Genomic DNA, 22,526 nt, shown 5'->3' on the forward strand with positions numbered 1-22,526 from the left:
GCAGTTTCTGCTGATTTGAGCTCAATTTCAATCTACTTTCATTCCCGAAACCAATGAAAATCATCTCTATTTCTGTAATATATCTTCCATTCTATCAAATGGAACCAGAAAATGAGAATACAGTGGACCCCCGGTCTCCGAAGTCATCGGTATCCGATAAATCCGGTATCCGAAGCATTATATCGCAAAAAATTTGCCTCGGTTCCCGTTACAAAACCCAGTATGCGATACAATTTTTACGAGACATGTCCACGTGTGGCCTGAATTGCCCCATGTGTGCCAGTGTTTACAAGCCAGCCAGTGTGTGCGCATCTAAGGATACATTCGGTACATTCCATATTATCACTGTTTTTGGTGCTTGTTTCTGCAAAATAAGTCACCATGGGCCCCAAGAAAGCTTCTAGTGCCAACCCATCGAGACCAAGGGTGCTAATGACTATTGAAATGAAGAAAGAGATAAAAGTATGAAAGTGGAGTGCGTGTGTCGGACCTGGCCAAGTTGTATAGTAAATCCCAATCAACCATCTCTACTATAGTGAGCAGGAAAACGGCAATCAAGGAAGCTGTTCTTGCAAAAGGTGCAACTGTGATTACAAAACAGCGATCGCAAGTGTTAGAAAATGTTGAGAGACTGTTATTGGTGTGGATAAATGAAAAACAGATAGCAGGAGATAGCATCTCTCAAGCGATCATTTGTGAAAAGGCTAGGCAGTTGCATGAGGATTTAATTAGAAAAATGCCTGCAACTAGTGGTGATGTGAGTGAATTTAAGGCCAGCAAAGGTTGGTTTGAAAGATTTAAGAATCGTAGTGGCATACATAGTATCATGAAAATCACCCTGACACAGCTACTGCAAGCCATGTTGGCAACCTGTACACTGACAATGTTGTGAACCACTTTAGGAAAGTCATAAAGGAACGAGAGGTACAGGCCTCAATGGACAGATATGTTGTGCAACAGAAGTCCAGTGACTCTCAAGCTGGTCCTAGTGGCATTAAAAGAAGGGAAGTAACCCCAGAAAAGGACTTGCTACCTCAAGTCCTAATGGAGGGGGATTCCCCTTCTAAACATTAAAAACTTCGGCACTCTCCCCTCCTCCCATCCCATCAATCATCACCAGATCTTCATTAAAGGTAAGTGTCAATTATTCTATTGTGATTATTCTATTGTTATTATATAACTGTACTTATATGTTATGTTATGAATGAGAAGCTGGATGTCCTGGCTTTAAGTGAAACAAAGCTGAAGGGGGTGGGAGAGTTTCAGTGGAGAGGAATAAATGGGATTAGGTCAGGGGTTTCAAATAGAGTTAGAGCTAAAGAAGGAGTAGCAATAATGTTGAAGGATAAGCTATGGCAGGAAAAGAGGGACTATAAATGTATTAATTCAAGGATTATGTGGAGTAAAATAAAGATTGGATGTGAAAAGTGGGTTATAATAAGCGTGTATGCACCTGGAGAAGAGAGAAGTGTAGAGGAGAGAGAGAGATTTTGGGAAATGTTGAGTGAATGCGTGGGGAGTTTTGAATCAAGTGTGAGAGTAATGGTGGTTGGGGATTTCAATGCTAAAGTGGGTAAAAATGTTATGGAAGGAGTAGTAGGTAAATTTGGGGTGCCAGGGGTAAATGTAAATGGGGAGCCTTTAATTGAGCTATGTGTAGAAAGAAATTTGGTAATAAGTAATACATATTTTATGAAAAAGAGGATAAATAAATATACAAGGTATGATGTAGCACGTAATGAAAGTAGTTTATTAGATTATGTATTGGTGGATAAAAGGTTGATGGGTAGGCTCCAGGATGTACATGTTTATAGAGGGGCAACTGATATATCGGATCATTATTTAGTTGTAGCTACAGTTAGAGTAAGAGGTAGATGGGAAAAGAGGAAGGTGGCAACAACAAGTAAGAGGGAGGTGAAAGTGTATAAACTTAGGGAGGAGGAAGTTCGGGTGAGATATAAGCGACTATTGGCAGAAAGGTGGGCTAGTGCAAAGATGAGTAGTGGGGGGGTTGAAGAGGGTTGGAATAGTTTTAAAAATGCAGTATTAGAATGTGGGGCAGAAGTTTGTGGTTATAGGAGGGTGGGGGCAGGAGGAAAGAGGAGTGATTGGTGGAATGATGAAGTAAAGGGTGTGATAAAAGAGAAAAAGGTAGCTTATGAGAGGTTTTTACAAAGCAGAAGTGTTATAAGAAGAGCAGAGTATATGGAGAGTAAAAGAAAAGTAAAGAGAGTGGTGAGAGAGTGCAAAAGGAGAGCAGATGATAGAGTGGGAGAGGCACTGTCAAGAAATTTTAATGAAAATAAGAAAAAATTTTGGAGTGAGTTAAACAAGTTAAGAAAGCCTAGGGAAAATATGGATTTGTCAGTTAAAAACAGAGTAGGGGAGTTAGTAGATGGGGAGATGGAGGTATTGGGTAGATGGCGAGAATATTTTGAGGAACTTTTAAATGTTAAGGAAGAAACAGAGGCAGTAATTTCATGCACTGGTCAGGGAGGTATACCATCTTTTAGGAGTGAAGAAGAGCAGAATGTAAGTGTGGGGGAGGTACGTGAGGCATTACGTAAAATGAAAGGGGGTAAAGCAGCTGGAACTGATGGGATCATGACAAAAATGTTAAAAGCAGGGGGGGATATAGTGTTGGAGTGGTTGGTACTTTTGTTTAATAAATGTATGAAAGAGGGGAAGGTACCTAGGGATTGGCAGAGAGCATGTATAGTCCCTTTATATAAAGGGAAAGGGGACAAAAGAGACTGTAAAAATTATAGAGGAATAAGCTTACTGAGTATACCAGGAAAAGTGTACGGTAGGGTTATAATTGAAAGAATTAGAGGTAAGACAGAATGTAGGATTGCGGATGAGCAAGGAGGTTTTAGAATGGGTAGGGGATGTGTAGATCAGGTGTTTACATTGAAGCATATATGTGAACAGTATTTAGATAAAGATAGGGAAGTTTTTATTGCATTTATGGATTTAGAAAAGGCATATGATAGAGTGGATAGAGGAGCAATGTGGCAGATGTTGCAAGTATATGGAATAGGTGGTAAGTTATTAAATGCTGTAAAGAGTTTTTATGAGGATAGTGAGGCTCAGGTTAGGGTGTGTAGAAGAGAGGGAGACTACTTCCCGGTAAAAGTAGGTCTTAGACAGGGATGTGTAATGTCACCATGGTTGTTTAATATATTTATAGATGGGGTTGTTAAGGAAGTAAATGCTGGGGTGTTTGGGAGAGAGGTGGGATTAAATTATGGGGAATCAAATTCAAAATGGGAATTGACACAGTTACTTTTTGCTGATGATACTGTGCTTATGGGAGATTCTAAAGAAAAATTGCAAAGGTTAGTGGATGAGTTTGGGAATGTGTGTAAAGGTAGAAAGTTGAAAGTGAACATAGAAAAGAGTAAGGTGATGAGGGTGTCAAATGATTTAGATAAAGAAAAATTGGATATCAAATTGGGGAGGAGGAGTATGGAAGAAGTGAATGTTTTCAGATACTTGGGAGTTGACGTGTCGGCGGATGGATTTATGAAGGATGAGGTTAATCATAGAATTGATGAGGGAAAAAAGGTGAGTGGTGCGTTGAGGTATATGTGGAGTCAAAAAACATTATCTATGGAGGCAAAGAAGGGAATGTATGAAAGTATAGTAGTACCAACACTCTTATATGGGTGTGAAGCTTGGGTGGTAAATGCAGCAGCGAGGAGACGGTTGGAGGCAGTGGAGATGTCCTGTTTAAGGGCAATGTGTGGTGTAAATATTATGCAGAAAATTCGGCGTGTGGAAATTAGGAGAAGGTGTGGAGTTAATAAAAGTATTAGTCAGAGGGCAGAAGAGGGGTTGTTGAGGTGGTTTGGTCATTTAGAGAGAATGGATCAAAGTAGAATGACATGGAAAGCATATAAATCTATAGGGGAAGGAAGGCGGGGTAGGGGTCGTCCTCGAAAGGGTTCGAGAGAGGGGGTAAAGGAGGTTTTGTGGGTAAGGGGCTTGGACTTCCAGCAAGCGTGCGTGAGCGTGTTAGATAGGAGTGAATGGAGACAAATGGTACTTGGGACCTGACGATCTGTTGGAGTGTGAGCAGGGTAATATTTAGTGAAGGAATTCAGGGAAACCGGTTATTTTCATATAGTCGGACTTGAGTCCTGGAAATGGGAAGTACAATGCCTGCACTTTAAAGGAGGGGTTTGGGATATTGGCAGTTTGGAGGGATATGTTGTGTATCTTTATATGTGTATGCTTCTAGACTGTTGTATTCTGAGCACCTCTGCAAAAACAGTGATAATGTGCGAGTGTGGTGAAAGTGTTGAATGATGATGAAAGTATTTTCTTTTTGGGGATTTTCTTTCTTTTTTTTGGGTCACCCTGCCTCGGTGGGAGACGGCCGACTTGTTGAAAAAAAAAAAAAAAAAAAACTTATATAGCTTGTGTAGCTTTAAAAATAGGTTGGATAAATACATGAGTAGATGTGGGTGGGTGTGAGTTAGACCTGATAGCTTGTGCTACCAGGTCGGTTGCCGTGTTCCTCCCTTAAGTCAATGTGACCTGACCTGACTAGGTTGGGTGCATTGGCTTAAGCCGGTAGGAGACTTGGACCTGCCTCGCATAGGCCAGTAGGCCTTCCACAGTGTTCCTTCATTCTTATGTTCTTATGTTCTTAATTATTCTATTGCATTAAACTTAATAATTCATGTGGTAAAAGTTTTTTTTTTCATGCTTTTGGGTGTCTTGCACGAATTAATTTGATTTCCATTATTTCTTATGGGGAAAATTGATTCGCTTTCCGATAATTTTGCTTTACGATGAGCTCTCAGGAACGGATTAATAACGTGAACCGGGGGTCCACTGTACAGCCATAAAAACTATATGAAAATACACAACAAAGTGGCTGTTTTAAACCAAAAATACAGTTGCAGTTTTTTCTGTGTGCTGCAGGATTTGTTTTTATATGGTGCACATTTACCACATAGACCCATTCTCTCATATCCATGCCCACATTTACCGCTCACACCTTATCTGAGTGAGCTGAGTTTATGGCGTTCTACTATGGGACCAACATTGGTTTCAAAGCTGTGATACAATGGGACTGACAGTGAAAGGGTTATATACAGTACTGCATAACAAAAGCATTTAAATTTCAACATATGTGTGATGTCAACATGGTTGTTCAGTATATTTATAGATGGGGTTGTAAAAGAAGTGAATGCGAGGGTCTTAGCAAGAGATGTGAAGTTAAAAGATAAGGAATCAAACACAAGGTGGGAGTTGTCACAGTTACTCTTTGCTGATGACACTGTGCTCTTGGGAGATTCTGAAGAGAAGTTGCAGAGGTTGGTAGATGAATTTGGTAGGGTATGTAAAAGAAGAAAATTAAAAGTGAATATAGGAGAGAGTAAGGTTATGAGGATAAAAAGATTAGGTGAAAGATCGGATATCAGATTGGAGGGAGAGAGTATGGGGAGGTGAATGTATTCAGATATTTAGGAGTGGACATGTCAGCAGCTGGGTCTATGAAGGATGAGGTGAATCATAGAATTGATGAGGGGAAAAGGGTGAGTGGTGCTCTTAGGAGTCTGTAGAGACAAAGAACTTTGTCCGTGGAAGCAAAGAGGGGAATGTATGAGAGTATAGTTGTACCAATACTCTTGTATGGGTGTGAAGCATGGGTGATGAATGTTGCAACGTGAAGAAGGCTGGAGGCAGTGGAGATGTCATGTCTGCGGGCAATGTGTGGTGTGAATATAATGCAGAGAATTCATAATTTGGAAATTAGGAGAAGGTGTTGGATTACCATAACTATTATCCATAGGGCTGAGGATGGGTTGTTGAGGTGGTTCGGACATGTAGAGAGAATGGAACAAAACAGAATGACTTTGAGATTGTATAAATCTGTAGTGGAGGGAAGGCGGGGTAGGGGTCGGCCTACGAAGGGTTGGAGGGAGGGGGTAAAGGAGGTTTTGTGTGCGAGGGGCTTGGACTTCCAGCAAACGCGCATGAGCATATTTGATAGGAGTGAATGGAGACAAATGGTTTTTAATACTGGACCTGCTGTTGGAGTGTGAGCAAAGTAACATTTATGAAGGGATTCAGGGAAACCGGCAGGCCGGACTTGAGTCCTGGAGATGGGAAGTACAGTGTCTATACTCTGAAGGAGGGGTTTTAATGTGCAGTTTTATAACTGTAATGTAAAGCACCCTTCTGGCAAGACATTGATGGAGTGAATGATGATGAAAGTTTTTCTTTTTCGGGCCACCCTGCCTTGGTGGGAATCAGCCGGTGTGTTAATAATAAAAAAACAAAAAATTTATTAAACTTTCCCACAGGTAAAGAGCGGGTATTCAGAGCCATAGCCATGTCTTTGAATTGTCGTATTTGGGCAAGTAACGATAAACAGAAGATACTAAGATGTATCCCAGATGAAGAGATACAAGCAAGACTCACCTCTGATAAGTTCAGTGCCCAGGTTCATGTCATGCCCATGAATGACTTGAAACCAAAGGTTAGTGCATTTGGCAGTAAAGTTGGTTTGGAGGACTGTGTATCTTTTTTTGGTAGTATCAGGTATGGGCAGCTTGATATACAGTCCATTTGTACCGACTCATTAGAAATGACAGTGAACAAAACTTAACGGAACCAGTTTGTTAGAAAGCATTGTTACTGACAATTTGTTTTTGATCATTCATATTGATTACCTAACAGTTTGGGAAATGCCTAAGATAGTGCTGTGTATATTTTGTTAAGAGTGTGACTACAGTGTAAAATAATAGTTTTCCCCATTGTTACCTAGTGAGAAAGATATTTTAAAAGTTTTGGGGCCATTCTTATTTTACAATACTTTTCTATCTTCTTTAGCTGAGTGCGTCATTATTTTATGAAAGTGAGAAACAAGATACTGGTGATTATGATGGTAACTCTTTCATAATTATTGCTGTTTTAGAAGCTGATGGATTACATAGAAACCATGAAACCCCGGTACACAGAGGGTGTAGCCATCCGTCCAACTGGTTGGGAGTATTCAGATAATGATGAAGACTTGGTTAACCTCTCTCCAAAGCAGCATGGAAATGTTTATATGTATGGTAAGTTCAGGGTCTTGCTTTTCTCTTACGAGTAAATGATCAAGCAATGCTTATATTTGCTTAGTAACACTAGGATTTATTCTTAATATTATTTCATTTTCTCAGATCATCTGCTCTTTTTTTTTTTTTTGACAATGCTTTTCCTCATAGTTTTAGCCCTTGTGTGATAATGTACTTATTTGTTCTCTGGGCTTGATAACACAGTGACTACTGGTAAGTTGTATTACAGGAGGGTCCTCTTTGTGCAGCTCTTTGGTTCCCAACCCCTTACAGTGAGCGAAAATTGCCAGCAGGTGGAAAAGAGCATTTTTTTCATTATTGAATGAATCTAAAACGCCTCATAATATGTTTACACTGTCATATATTAAGTGCTCGGTACAGCTAGGCATAAAAAAACAGATGAAAAAGTAAAATAAATACACAATACATGACAGTAGTTTGTTGGATTATGTATTGGTAGATAAAAGACTGTTGAGTAGACTTCAGGATGTACATGTTTATAGAGGGGCCACAGATATATCAGATCACTTTCTAGTTGTAGCTACACTGAGAGTAAAAGGTAGATGGGATACAAGGAGAATAGAAGCATCAGGGAAGAGAGAGGTGAAGGTTTATAAACTAAAAGAGGAGGCAGTTAGGGTAAGATATAAACAGCTATTGGAGGATAGATGGGCTAATGAGAGCATAGGCAATGGGGTCGAAGAGGAATGGGGTAGGTTTAAAAATGTAGTGTTAGAGTGTTCAGCAGAAGTTTGTGGTTACAGGAAAGTGGGTGCAGGAGGGAAGAGGAGCGATTGGTGGAATGATGATGTAAAGAGAGTAGTAAGGGAGAAAAAGTTAGCATATGAGAAGTTTTTACAAAGTAGAAGTGATGCAAGGAGGGAAGAGTATATGGAGAAAAAGAGAGAGGTTAAGAGAGTGGTGAAGCAATGTAAAAAGAGAGCAAATGAGAGAGTGGGTGAGATGTTATCAACAAATTTTGTTGAAAATAAGAAAAAGTTTTGGAGTGAGATTAACAAGTTAAGGAAGCCTAGAGAACAAATGGATTTGTCAGTTAAAAATAGGAGAGGAGAGTTATTAAATGGAGAGTTAGAGGTATTGGGAAGATGGAGGGAATATTTTGAGGAATTGTTAAATGTTGATGAAGATAGGGAAGCTGTGATTTCGTGTATAGGGCAAGGAGGAATAACATCTTGTAGGAGTGAGGAAGAGCCAGTTGTGAGTGTGGGGGAAGCTCGTGAGGCAGTAGGTAAAATGAAAGGGGGTAAGGCAGCCGGGATTGATGGGATAAAGATAGAAATGTTAAAAGCAGGTGGGGATATAGTTTTGGAGTGGTTGGTGCAATTATTTAATAAATGTATGGAAGAGGGTAAGGTACCTAGGGATTGGCAGAGAGCATGCATAGTTCCTTTGTATAAAGGCAAAGGGGATAAAAGAGAGTGCAAAAATTATAGGGGGATAAGTCTGTTGAGTGTACCTGGTAAAGTGTATGGTAGAGTTATAATTGAAAGAATTAAGAGTAAGACGGAGAATAGGATAGCAGATGAACAAGGAGGCTTTAGGAAAGGTAGGGGGTGTGTGGACCAGGTGTTTACAGTGAAACATATAAGTGAACAGTATTTAGATAAGGCTAAAGAGGTCTTTGTGGCATTTATGGATTTGGAAAAGGCGTATGACAGGGTGGATAGGGGGGCAATGTGGCAGATGTTGCAAGTATATGGTGTAGGAGGTAGGTTACTGAAAGCAGTGAAGAGTTTTTACGAGGATAGTGAGGCTCAAGTTAGAGTATGTAGGAAAGAGGGAAATTTTTTCCCAGTAAAAGTAGGCCTTAGACAAGGATGTGTGATGTCACCTTGGTTGTTTAATATATTTATAGATGGGGTTGTAAGAGAAGTAAATGCGAGGGTCTTGGCAAGAGGCGTGGAGTTAAAAGATAAAGAATCACACACAAAGTGGGAGTTGTCACAGCTGCTCTTTGCTGATGACACTGTGCTCTTGGGAGATTCTGAAGAGAAGCTGCAGAGATTGGTGGATGAATTTGGTAGGGTGTGCAAAAGAAGAAAATTAAAGGTGAATACAGGAAAGAGTAAGGTTATGAGGATAACAAAAAGATTAGGTGATGAAAGATTGAATATCAGATTGGAGGGAGAGAGTATGGAGGAGGTGAACGTATTCAGATATTTGGGAGTGGACGTGTCAGCGGATGGGTCTATGAAAGATGAGGTGAATCATAGAATTGATGAGGGAAAAAGAGTGAGTGGTGCACTTAGGAGTCTGTGGAGACAAAGAACTTTGTCCTTGGAGGCAAAGAGGGGAATGTATGAGAGTATAGTTTTACCAACGCTCTTATATGGGTGTGAAGCATGGGTGATGAATGTTGCAGCGAGGAGAAGGCTGGAGGCAGTGGAGATGTCATGTCTGAGGGCAATGTGTGGTGTGAATATAATGCAGAGAATTCGTAGTTTGGAAGTTAGGAGGAGGTGCGGGATTACCAAAACTGTTGTCCAGAGGGCTGAGGAAGGGTTGTTGAGGTGGTTCGGACATGTAGAGAGAATGGAGCGAAACAGAATGACTTCAAGAGTGTATCAGTCTGTAGTGGAAGGAAGGCGGGGTAGGGGTCGGCCTAGGAAAGGTTGGAGGGAGGGGGTAAAGGAGGTTTTGTGTGCGAGGGGCTTAGACTTCCAGCAGGCATGCGTGAGCGTGTTTGATAGGAGTGAATGGAGACAAATGGTTTTTAATACTTGACGTGCTGTTGGAGTGTGAGCAAAGTAACATTTATGAAGGGATTCAGGGAAACCGGCAGGCCGGACTTGAGTCCTGGAGATGGGAAGTACAGTGCCTGCACTCTGAAGGAGGGGTGTTAATGTTGCAGTTTAAAAACTGTAGTGTAAAGCACCCTTCTGGCAAGACAGTGATGGAGTGAATGATGGTGAAAGTTTTTCTTTTTCGGGCCACCCTGCCTTGGTGGGAATCGGCCAGTGTGATAATAAAAATAATAATAAAATAACATACAACACTTACATTAAAATATGGTGCTGGTCACCCTTCCTTATGCAACTATTGAAAGAAAATGGCAGAAAAGCAGTAAAAGCAACGAACATAATAAACAATGGCTTAGTTGAAAGCGAATGAAAATGTGGAACACTGAAAAGAGGGTGCTATATGTGTAGGGCCCTCCTGTATTGGTTAGTTATTGGTTTGGCATTAATGAATAATAAAAATTACATTTCTTTCCTTGATACCACAATGACCAGCTTTAATTCCTTGAAGGAATTTAAGTTGGTCATTGTAGTATCAAGGCAACAGAAGACATAAGCCTGCAGGCAAAACACTCCATGAGTACTCTCCACTACACAGGCCCTGCACACTAGGGCCTTACAGGTAAACATGAGAGCACCAAAACCGGTAAAATAACCTATGGCCTAAGCTACCCAAAATCACCCCCTTCCCCACTGACATAAACGCTAAACCATTATGTCTTATGACATCTTGCTCCAGCCAACGCTCTCCTCATACTGACTTATAAACACATTTCTCCTGCTCCTGTCCTGTCCTGGCAACTCTTCAGGACTAATACGTGTCCAGTTTCAGAACAAATCCCATAAACTGACATTATATATGGAGCATTTTTATACACATACAGTGGAACCTCAAATATCGAACTTTTTTCGGTCCAGAAGGCTGTTCGAGTGCCTTTACCGAATGAATTTATTCCCATCAGGAATAATGTAAATTAGATTAGTCCATTTCAGACCCGAAAAAAAAAAAAATGAAAGTTTTTCTTTTTCGGGCCACCCTGCCTTGGTGGGAATCGACCAGTGTGATAATAATAAAAAAAAATAATTGGTTGTGTTGGGAGCAGTTCAATTTTTGAGGTTCCACTGTATTTTCTACAACACTGCATATTAAGGACCATTAAATCTCTATCCATTATATTTTAGTGTATAGTATATTATGGGGAAGTGGAAGAGAATCTTTCCTCCGTAAGCCATGCGTGTCGTATGAGGCGACTAAAATGCCGGGAGCAATGGGCTAGTAACCCCTTCTCCTGTAGACATTTACTAAAAAAGAGAAGAAGAAAAACTTTATAAAACTGGGATGCTTAAATGTGCGTGGATGTAGTGCGGATGACAAGAAACAGATGATTGCTAATGTTATGAATGAAAAGAAGTTGGATGTCCTGGCCCTAAGCGAAACAAAGCTGAAGGGGGTAGGGGAGTTTCAGTGGGGGGAAATAAATGGGATTAAATCTGGTGTATCTGAGAGAGTTAGAGCAAAGGAAGGGGTAGCAGTAATGTTGAATGATCAGTTATGGAGGGAGAAAAGAGAATATGAATGTGTAAATGCAAGAATTATGTGGATTAAAGTAAAGGTTGGATGCGAGAAGTGGGTCATAAAAAGCGTGTATGCACCTGGAGAAGAAAGGAATGCAGAGGAGAGAGAGAGATTTTGGGAGATGTTAAGTGAATGTATAGGAGCCTTTGAACCAAGTGAGAAAGTAATTGTGGTAGGGGACCTGAATGCTAAAGTAGGAGAAACTTTTAGAGAGGGTGTGGTAGGTAAGTTTGGGGTGCCAGGTGTAAATGATAATGGGAGCCCTTTGATTGAACTTTGTATAGAAAGGGGTTTAGTTATAGGTAATACATATTTTAAGAAAAAGAGGATAAATAAGTATACAAGATATGATGTAGGGCAAAATGACAGTAGTTTGTTGGATTATGTATTGGTAGATAAAAGACTGTTGAGTAGACTTCAGGATGTACATGTTTATAGAGGGGCCACAGATATATCAGATCACTTTCTAGTTGTAGCTACACTGAGAGTAAAAGGTAGATGGGATACAAGGAGAATAGAAGCATCAGGGAAGAGAGAGGTGAAGGTTTATAAACTAAAAGAGGAGGCATTCACAAATAACCCGCACATAAAAGAGAGAAGCTTACGGCGACGTTTCGGTCCGACTTGGACCATTGACAAAGTCACACTAACAGAGGTGGAGCAGGACGGCTATATATAGGCAGGAAGAGGTGGAGGTAGTAGTAGTAGTAGTACAAGAATTGTATATAATACCGACAGGATGAAATGGCACATGCACAACACCCGGGCATCCCCACCGTAGACGTTTCGCCATCCAGCCAGCCACTGGATGGCGAAACGTCCACAACAAAGACAACCAGACGCCGCACATGTGTCTTAATTTCATCAGTAGTTGTAGTAGAAGAAGAAGAGGTAGTAGTAGTGGTAGTGGTAGAAGTGGGAAATAAGGAAGACGAACCAGTCAAATACAAAGGAAGGGGAGCACTGCAAGAGAGCTAGAAACCCACAGAGGGAGAGCAAGCGCACCGAGGTGCGTGAAAGGGGAAGTGGTGAAATAAAATAAATGAAGAAGGAACAGAAACACGAGACAGGAGAGAGAAAAGACAACCCAGAGTAGAAAAGGAGAGAGGAAAGGGGAAGAGGAAGAAGAAAAAGAAGAAGAAGAAGAAGAAGAAGAAATGAGGATTCAGGTTAAGTCACGGGTGTTCTGAAGTTTGGAGCATTTTACAATGTAGTGGGAGAGGAAGGCATCTACAGAGACGAAGCCAGGGCTAAGGTTCATACAAGGAAAGTTGTGTATTAGAGAGGATTCAACTAAACGGCGACTGTTCGAGTTGGAAGTAGGGAAGACAGTTTTAGCAGAAGACCAGTCAATAGGATGGCTATGATCTCTGACGTGACAGAAAAGAGCATTGTTAGTGTCGGCAAGCCTAACACTATTTTTGTGCTCCCTAAGTCTGTCAGAAAGAGATCGACCAGTTTCTCCGAAGTATTGAAGAGGACAGGAGGAGCAAGAAATAGAGTAGACACCAGGAACATCTGTAGAGGGAGGAGAGGTATGAACAAGATTAGTGCGAAGAGTGTTAGTCTGGCGGAAGGTAAGCTTGATGTCTAAGGGACGGAGAGAATTGTTGAGATTAGAAAGACCGGAAATGTAGGGAAGGCAGAGGATAGAAGAGTTCCCATGAGTAGAGAGTTTGGGAGAGAAGAAATTGCGTTTAGCACGTGAGAGGGCAGAGTCTATGAAATGGGAAGGGTAGCCAAGACGGGAGAACGAATTATGAAGAGTGGAAATTTCTGCTGGAAGGAACTGAGGATCACAGATGCGGAGGGCACGGAGAAAGAGGGAGATAAGAACACTTTTCTTGACAGGGGAAGCATGATAGGAAAAGTAGTGAATGTACATGCCACTATGCATAGGTTTACGGTAAACGGAAAAGGAAAAACCTGTATCTGAGCGGTGGACATGGACATCAAGGAAAGGAAGTAAGGAATTAGATTCCCATTCAGCTTCAAACTTAATGGAAGGGGCAAGATTGTTAAGAGCTTCAAGAAAAGGTTGGAAGAGACTGGAGTCATGAGGCCACAGAGCAAAGATGTCATCCACATAGCGGAGCCAGAGTGAAGGTTGCACATCGAGGGTAGGAAGAAGAACAGTCTCGAAGTATTCCATGTAAAGATTAGCAAGGACCTCTGTCCTCCTGACTTTGACCTTGTTCAACGGTTTCGTGTCATCTGTCCCTCTCTTCCCTATTTCTATGGCCTTTCCAAAACTCATAAACCTGATATTCCTCTTCGTCCTATCATATCCTCTAGAGGTTCTGTCTCTTATTCTCTTGCTTCTTGGCTGGCCAAAACCCTCACTCCCTTTCTTGGTACTTTTTCTCCTGCTCACCTCCGTCACTCTCAAGACTTCATTGAACGGGTTCGCTCTCTCCCAACCTGTAAGATGCTTAGTCTTGACGTTGAGTCCCTCTCCACCAATGTCCCTCTTGATGATGTCCTTGATTTCCTTAGAGAGAAGGCCCATGAAGGGTTTCTTCATCTCCCTATCCCCACTGATGTCTTTCTTGATCTGATCCGCCTCTGTGTGGACTCTAACTCCTTTTCCTTCCAAGGGAAATATTATTCTCAAACCTTCGGTGTCGCTATGGGCTCTCCTCTCTCTCCTGTCCTTGCTAATCTTTACATGGAATACTTCGAGACTGTTCTTCTTCCTACCCTCGATGTGCAACCTTCACTCTGGCTCCGCTATGTGGATGACATCTTTGCTCTGTGGCCTCATGACTCCAGTCTCTTCCAACCTTTTCTTGAAGCTCTTAACAATCTTGCCCCTTCCATTAAGTTTAAAGCTGAATGGGAATCTAATTCCTTACTTCCTTTCCTTGATGTCCATGTCCACCGCTCAGATACAGGTTTTTCCTTTTCCGTTTACCGTAAACCTATGCATAGTGGCATGTACATTCACTACTTTTCCTATCATGCTTCCCCTGTCAAGAAAAGTGTTCTTATCTCCCTCTTTCTCCGTGCCCTCCGCATCTGTGATCCTCAGTTCCTTCCAGCAGAAATTTCCACTCTTCATAATTCGTTCTCCCGTCTTGGCTACCCTTCCCATTTCATAGACTCTGCCCTCTCACGTGCTAAATGCAATTTCTTCTCTCCCAAACTCTCTACTCATGGGAACTCTTCTATCCTCTGCCTTCCCTACATTTCCGGTCTTTCTAATCTCAACAATTCTCTCCGTCCCTTAGACATCAAGCTTACCTTCCGCCAGACTAACACTCTTCGCACTAATCTTGTTCATACCTCTCCTCCCTCTACAGATGTTCCTGGTGTCTACTCTATTTCTTGCTCCTCCTGTCCTCTTCAATACTTCGGAGAAACTGGTTGATCTCTTTCTGACAGACTTAGGGAGCACAAAAATAGTGTTAGGCTTGCCGACACTAACAATGCTCTTTTCTGTCACGTCAGAGATCATAGCCATCCTATTGACTGGTCTTCTGCTAAAACTGTCTTCCCTACTTCCAACTCGAACAGTCGCCGTTTAGTTGAATCCTCTCTAATACACAACTTTCCTTGTATGAACCTTAGCCCTGGCTTCGTCTCTGTAGATGCCTTCCTCTCCCACTACATTGTAAAATGCTCCAAACTTCAGAACACCCGTGACTTAACCTGAATCCTCATTTCTTCTTCTTCTTCTTCTTCTTCTTTTTCTTCTTCCTCTTCCCCTTTCCTCTCTCCTTTTCTCCTCTGGGTTGTCTTTTCTCTCTCCTGTCTCGTGTTTCTGTTCCTTCTTCATTTATTTTATTTCACCACTTCCCCTTTCACGCACCTCGGTGCGCTTGCTCTCCCTCTGTGGGTTTCTAGCTCTCTTGCAGTGCTCCCCTTCCTTTGTATTTGACTGGCTCGTCTTCCTTATTTCCCACTTCTACCACTACCACTACTACTACTACCTCTTCTTCTTCTACTACAACTACTGATGAAATTAAGACACATGTGCGGCGTCTGGTTGTCTTTGTTGTGGACGTTTCGCCATCCAGTGGCTGGCTGGATGGCGAAACGTCTACGGTGGGGATGCCCGGGTGTTGTGCATGTGTCATTTCATCCTGTCGGTATTATATACAATTCTTGTACTACTACTACTACTACTACTACTACCTCCACCTCTTCCTGCCTATGTATAGCCGTCCTGCTCCACCTCTGTTAGTGTGACTTTGTCAATGGTCCAAGTCGGACCGAAACGTCGTCGTAAGCTTCTCTCTTTTATGTGCGGGTTATTTGTGTATCGTTCCAGTCACGGTATTGTGCCTTTTTGTTATTTAAAAGAGGAGGCAGTTAGGGTAAGATATAAACAGCTATTGGAGGATAGATGGGCTAATGAGAGCATAGGCAATGGGGTCGAAGAGGTATGGGGTAGGTTTAAAAATGTAGTGTTAGAGTGTTCAGCAGAAGTTTGTGGTTACAGGAAAGTGGGTGCGGGAGGGAAGAGGAGCGATTGGTGGAATGATGATGTGAAGAGAGTAGTAAGGGAGAAAAAGTTAGCATATGAGAAGTTTTTACAAAGTAGAATTGATGCAAGGAGGGAAGAGTATATGGAGAAAAAGAGAGAGGTTAAGAGAGTGGTGAAGCAATGTAAAAAGAGAGCAAATGAGAGAGTGGGTGAGATGTTATCAACAAATTTTGTTGAAAATAAGAAAAAGTTTTGGAGTGAGATTAACAAGTTAAGAAAGCCTAGAGAACAAATGGATTTGTCAGTTAAAAATAGGAGAGGAGAGTTATTAAATGGAGAGTTAGAGGTATTGGGAAGATGGAGGGAATATTTTGAGGAATTGTTAAATGTTGATGAAGATAGGGAAGCTGTGATTTCGTGTATAGGGCAAGGAGGAACAACATCTTGTAGGAGTGAGGAAGAGCCAGCTGTGAGTGTGGGGGAAGTTCGTGAGGCAGTAGGTAAAATGAAAGGGGGTAAGGCAGCCGGGATTGATGGGATAAAGATAGAAATGTTAAAAGCAGGTGGGGATATAGTTTTGGAGTGGTTGGTGCAATTATTTAATAAATGTATGGAAGAGGGTAAGGTACCTAGGGATTGGCAGAGAGCATGCATAGTTCCTTTGTATAAAGGCAAAGGGGATAAAAGAGAGTGCAAAAATTATAGGGGGATAAGTCTGTTGAGTATACCTGGCAAAGTGTATGGTAGAGTTATTATTGAAAGAATTAAGAGTAAGACGGAGAATAAGATAGCAGATGAACAAGGAGGCTTTAGGAAAGGTAGGGGGTGTGTGGACCAGGTGTTTACAGTGAAATATATAAGTGAACAGTATTTAGATAAGGCTAAAGAGGTCATTGTGGCATTTATGGATTTGGAAAAGGCGTATGACAGGGTGGATAGGGGGGCAATGTGGCAGATGTTGCAGGTGTATGGTGTAGGAGGTAGGTTACTGAAAGCAGTGAAGAGTTTTTACGAGGATAGTGAGGCTCAAGTTAGAGTATGTAGGAAAGAGGGAAATTATTTCCCAGTAAAAGTAGGCCTTAGACAAGGATGTGTGATGTCACCGTGGTTGTTTAATATATTTATAGATGGGGTTGTAAGAGAAGTAAATGCGAGGGTCTTGGCAAGAGGCGTGGAGTTAAAAGATAAAGAATCACACATAAAGTGGGAGTTGTCACAGTTGCTCTTTGCTGATGACACTGTGCTCTTGGGAGATTCTGAAGAGAAGTTGCAGAGATTGGTGGATGAATTTGGTAGGGTGTGCAAAAGAAGAAAATTGAAAGTGAATACAGGAAAGAGTAAGGTCATGAGGATAACAAAAAGATTAGGTGATGAAAGATTGGATATCAGATTGGAGGGAGAGAGTATGGAGGAGGTGAATGTATTCAGATATTTGGGAGTGGACATGTCAGCGGATGGGTCTATGAAAGATGAGGTAAATCATAGAATTGATGAGGGGAAAAGGGTGAGTGGTGCACTTAGGAGTCTGTGGAGACAAAGAACTTTGTCCTTGGAGGAAAAGAGGGGAATGTATGAGAGTATAGTTTTACCAATGCTCTTATATGGGTGTGAAGCATGGGTGATGAATGTTGCAGCGAGGAGAAGGCTGGAGGCAGTGGAGATGTCATGTCTAAGAGCAATGTGTGGTGTGAATATAATGCAGAGAATTCGTAGTTTGGAAGTTAGGAGGAGGTGCTGGATTACCAAAACTGTTGTCCAGAGGGCTGAGGAAGGGTTGTTGAGGTGGTTCGGACATGTGGAGAGAATGGAGCGAAACAGAATAACTTCAAGAGTGTATCAGTCTGTAGTGGAAGGAAGGCGGGGTAGGGGTCGGCCTAGGAAAGGTTGGAGGGAGGGGGTAAAGGAGGTTTTGTGTGCGAGGGGCTTGGACTTCCAGCAGGCATGCGTGAGCGTGTTTGATAGGAGTGAATGGAGACAAATGGTTTTTAATACTTGACGTGCTGTTGGAGTGTGAGCAAAGTAACATTTATGAAGGGGTTCAGGGAAACCGGCAGGCCGGACTTGAGTCCTGGAGATGGGAAGTACAGTGCCTGCACTCTGAAGGAGGGGTGTTAATGTTGCAGTTTAAAAACTGTAGTGTAAAGCACCCTTCTGGCAAGACAGTGATGGAGTGAATGATGGTGAAAGTTTTTCTTTTTCGGGCCACCCTGCCTTGGTGGGAATCGGCCAGTGTGATAATAAAAAAAAAAATAAAATATATTATACATTTACTTTATGTTTCTTAAATATATATTTTTATTGACTGCTACTGTAGAGTGATACTGTATTTGTATCACTCTACTATGTTTGTATTTATTTAATACTATTTGTATTACCCTTCAGGCATTCCATACTCTGAGCACTCAAGTTATGCAGAACTCAAACGATTTGTCCAGTTTATCCATCCAAAAAAGATCATCCCTACAGTCAATGTTGGCAATTCCAATACCAGAAAGATGATGGAGAAAGACTTCAGCGAGTGGTTGAGGAAACCTCGTGGCAGTAGTGTTGAACGGCTTTGGTAAAAATCTAATGTTTCTCTTTGAAAAAATCTTCTTATGTCCCTATTATTATATTATCCTGAATTCCCAGGTGTTCTTGCATATACAAATGTCTCTTCCTTTAGCTACCTTGTTTCTTACCTGTTATATTCTTTTCTTTTTATTGCCACACCTTACTTTAACTCTGTTAAGTGAGGTGTTGAAAATTATTCACAGTAAGTACATGCTTTCAGACATTCCTTTATTACCAAGGTGATATCTAGTCTCATCCTAATGTTTTTGCAGTACAGGAAAGTAGTTTCTTTACTCTAGTTATTTCAGTGAGATTCATCTTATTTGGCTGTGGAAAGTAGGTTTTTTCTTTTTATGCTCCATGGGGAAGTGGAACAGAATTCTTCCTCCATAAGCCATGTATGTCATAAGAGGCAACTAAAATGCCTGGAGCAAGGGGTTAGTACCCCTTCTCTTGTATAAATTACTAAATTTAAAAAGAAATTTTTTTGTTTTTCTTTTAAGGTCACTCTGCCTTGGTGAGAAATGGCTGGTTTGTTGAAAGAAAAAAATAATTTTATTTGTGGTGATGTATTAAACCCATAGGGGTCATTCTGTGCCAGGGGACTGGAAGGTCCTCAAATTTAGTTCAAGGATGTGGGCAGGTCTAATTCCTTTGATCAAGAGCCCCTCTCCAGGAGTCTTGTATATTGTAAATACTCTGGCATTTTATATTTTATACTTCACACATTTTTTATTCAAGAAAATTTTGACTTCAAACTAAATGCACTGTTTCTTTGGTCTTTACACAAACAGCTGAGTATTTCATAAAAGCCATTCATGAATTAAGAGGTCAGAGCTTCTCTAAATATCTAATTCTTTTAGAAAACTGGTTGTATCGCATCAAGGCAGGGTGGCTCAAAATGAATAGTGATAGTTTCTCCTTTTAAATTTAGTAATATATACAGAAGGGGTTACTAGCCCCTTGCTCCCAGCATTTTAATTACCTCTTATGACATGCATGTTTCTCTAAATATACAGTACTGAAATAGGTAATTAGATAGGTAGGGTCCAAGAGTTTGAAACTCAGTTCCAAAACTTACAATTTTGTATACACACCCCTGCCTTCCCTTCCTTGCTCTTATTTTCTTACTCTCTCATTTTGTAGTTTCCTCAGTCCTTTCCTGTCTTTCTTCCTATCTCTCCTTCCTTCCTATCTGCCTTACTTCATACCTTTTTATCTGCTGATCAACATTCTTACCTATCAACAACTTTTCTACTCATCATCCCACCTTTCTATATTCCTATCTTTTTCCTTTCTATATTCCTCCTGACATCCTACTTCCCTTTGTATATTCTTCCTTCATTTCTGTTGTTGTACTTTACTACCTTTTTCTGTTCCTTACCTTCCTTCCCTATATACCCTCATATACCACAATTTGTATATGAATTCCTAAGTTTTTCCAACTGTGGTAATTTATATAACAAGAAATGTAGTTCTGTTGTATTATCATTTTGTAAAGTGATTGTAGTAAATTTATTAAGGTGTTTTCTTTATGAATTTGAATATGTTTTTGTGCCATTTACAACAGATTGAATATGTAAAGAAACGTGAGGTACGGGGATAGTACGGGTGAGCCTGACAAATTTCAAGTTTTGTGGCAAAAGACTTCACCATGTGGGTAAAATTGACAGCGATATTTTTAATGTAACAGGCTCAAAAAGTAGACAGTTTTAATGGGAAATGCATTAGAAATGTGTAAAGATTATTGTGAGAATATACACTCTGCTGTAAGTAATGATATAGAAATACAATACCAATTATATGTTAGGTGAGGTGCTTGCTGTAATGTTGCATGCCGTTCTGTTATGCAAAATTCCATTTGCGATTCCGGAGGATTGAGGGTCCATTAACCCGTAAACGGTCCAAGCAGATCTACGTTCATATGTGTAGTGCTACAAAAGTAGATCTACGTTTTTTTTTACATATTTTCAAATATAACAAAAAAAAAAAGTAGATCAAAGTTTTTTTACACATTTTCAAATGTAAAAAAACAAAAAGAAGATCTAATTTTTTTACATACTTTCAAATGTTGAAAAAAACGTATATATACGTTTGGACCGTTTACGGGTTAATACCCTGATACACCAGAACCAGGAGCATCATTACCTGATAAATTCATAATTAACATTATTGACTTCCTCAGATGTTTAGTAAATGTCAAAATAATAAAGTCACGAGGCAAGAGAGATGAGAAAAGTGGGCTAGAGGAATTAGGGACGCATGACATAAGGCTACATGCAGTGCTCATCGGCTTAGCCATGTCCCGAGTGTGGCAGATTCGCTTCACTACCTGTTAAGTTTACAGTTTCTGTCCCTTGCAGTAATCTCAAATAGGTTGTTCCATGTGCATTTATCATTGTTCACTCTATTTATCTTCAGTGCATCATATATAATATACCTTATTGCATAAAAGGTCAACATTTTAATTATATCAGGAAGCAGGCAGCCAGTTGGAATGACAGCTAGCGATAATAATAACTTTAATTCCCAACAAGACACATTAGGGTTGTAATAGCAGGTGTATTTTTTTTTTTACAGTGAAAACCCATAATTATGTATATTATTTTTGGCAGTCTGAAGCTAGTACTACCACTGTGATTAATAGTTTTAAGTACTTTATTTTTTAACTCCCCTGTGTGGATATATTTAAAGAGTGCTTATTATGAATCCATGAAGGAGTCATTTTTATAAGAAAAGCAGCACACTAGACTAATGGACTATACAGGAGGGCCCCGCTTATAAAGCACGTTAGATTTTGAGTTACTGCTGTAAAGTGAAAGTCTTTTTTCACTTTCAAATGTATATAAAAGCCTGATAACATGTTTACACTAACATATATTAAGTGAGCAATAGAGCTAGACCTAAAAAATGCATATACAGTATACACATTACTTCTTTCAACAAACCGGCTGCATCCCACTGAGGCAGGGTGACCCAAAAAGAAAAACGAAAGTTTCTCTTCTTAAATTTAGTAATGTATAAAGGAGAAGGGGTTACTAGCCCTTTGCTCCCAGCATTTTAGTCGCCTCCTACGACATGCATAGTTTACAGAGGAAGAATTCTGTTCCACTTCCCCATAGAGATAAGCGGAAATAAACAAGAACTTGTAAGAAAATAGAAGAAAATCCAGAGAGGTGTGTGTATATATACAGTGGACCCCCGCATAACGATCACCTCCGAATGTGACCAATTATGTAAGTGTATTTATGTAAGTGCGTTTGTACGTGTATGTTTGGGGCTCTGAAATGGACTAATCTACTTCACAATATTCTTTATGGGAACAAATTTGGTCAGTACTGGCACCTGAACATACTTCTGGAGTGAAAAAATATCGTTAACCGGGGTCCACTGTACTTGTACATGTATGTGTAGTGTAAGTAGAATTATCAAGACGTACCTGAAATCTGGCAAGTTTATGAGATGGGAAAAAAACGCCAGCAGTCCTACCAATATGTAAAACAGTTACAGGCTTCTTCAGTTGTATACTTTTCATATTATAGAAAGGCATGTATGTACCAAAACACTGGGAGCAACATACTTATCTTTTGCTCCATATTTAATAACCACACAGGCAAATAAAAAAATTATTTTTCTTTTATGGTTAAACCGGTTTTCATAGAAAATGGTTGACTGAAAAAAATAATTAAAGCCTGCCATCATTAATGAAGGGTCAGTTCATATGTATTTGATGCTCTGTTTTGGTGTACTTAAGGCTCTTCTTCATTGTTTATTCATAACATAAAGAGAAATTTCAACAAGTACTTGTTAATTGTAGAGCTGTTTGTACCACAGCAGTGAATGACAAGTTTCACCATTCAGTGATACAAAAATATATACCGTAGTTTATTTTCTAGGCACCAGTGTACAAAATTTTATTTATTGATTATTCTGTTACAAATTTTTATAAGCTTAAACTTGTAATGTTAAAATATATTTTATAGAAACCTGAAATCATTTTTATGTTAGAAAACAACTTTTTTTTATTAAATATTGTACAGTAATTTAGATTTGTCATTAAAAAGATCAGTTTTCTTTTCTTAAGCTTATTGCATTTAACCCTTTTACTGTCAGGACCCGAAAAATTAAAAGTG

General features: G+C 40.2%; 1 protein-coding gene across 10 annotated transcripts in view; it reads left to right on the top strand.

Annotated features, from left to right (window-relative positions):
- LOC128691038 (DNA cross-link repair 1A protein) overlaps positions 1-22,471 on the top strand; it is a 78,678-nt gene extending 56,207 nt beyond the window's left edge. For all 10 annotated transcript variants that reach the window (XM_070089129.1, XM_070089135.1, XM_070089136.1 and 7 more), the window contains 3 exons: positions 6,321-6,496; positions 6,935-7,076; positions 18,223-22,471. In XM_070089129.1, coding sequence (XP_069945230.1) covers positions 6,321-6,496; positions 6,935-7,076; positions 18,223-18,404 — 500 coding nt within the window. In that variant the 3' untranslated portion in view covers positions 18,405-22,471. The remainder of the gene's footprint in view (positions 1-6,320; positions 6,497-6,934; positions 7,077-18,222) is intronic.
- Positions 22,472-22,526: the final 55 nt, after the last annotated feature.

The sequence above is a fragment of the Cherax quadricarinatus genome, chromosome 27 (assembly GCF_038502225.1).
Source record: "Cherax quadricarinatus isolate ZL_2023a chromosome 27, ASM3850222v1, whole genome shotgun sequence".
Classification (NCBI taxonomy): domain Eukaryota; kingdom Metazoa; phylum Arthropoda; class Malacostraca; order Decapoda; family Parastacidae; genus Cherax; species Cherax quadricarinatus.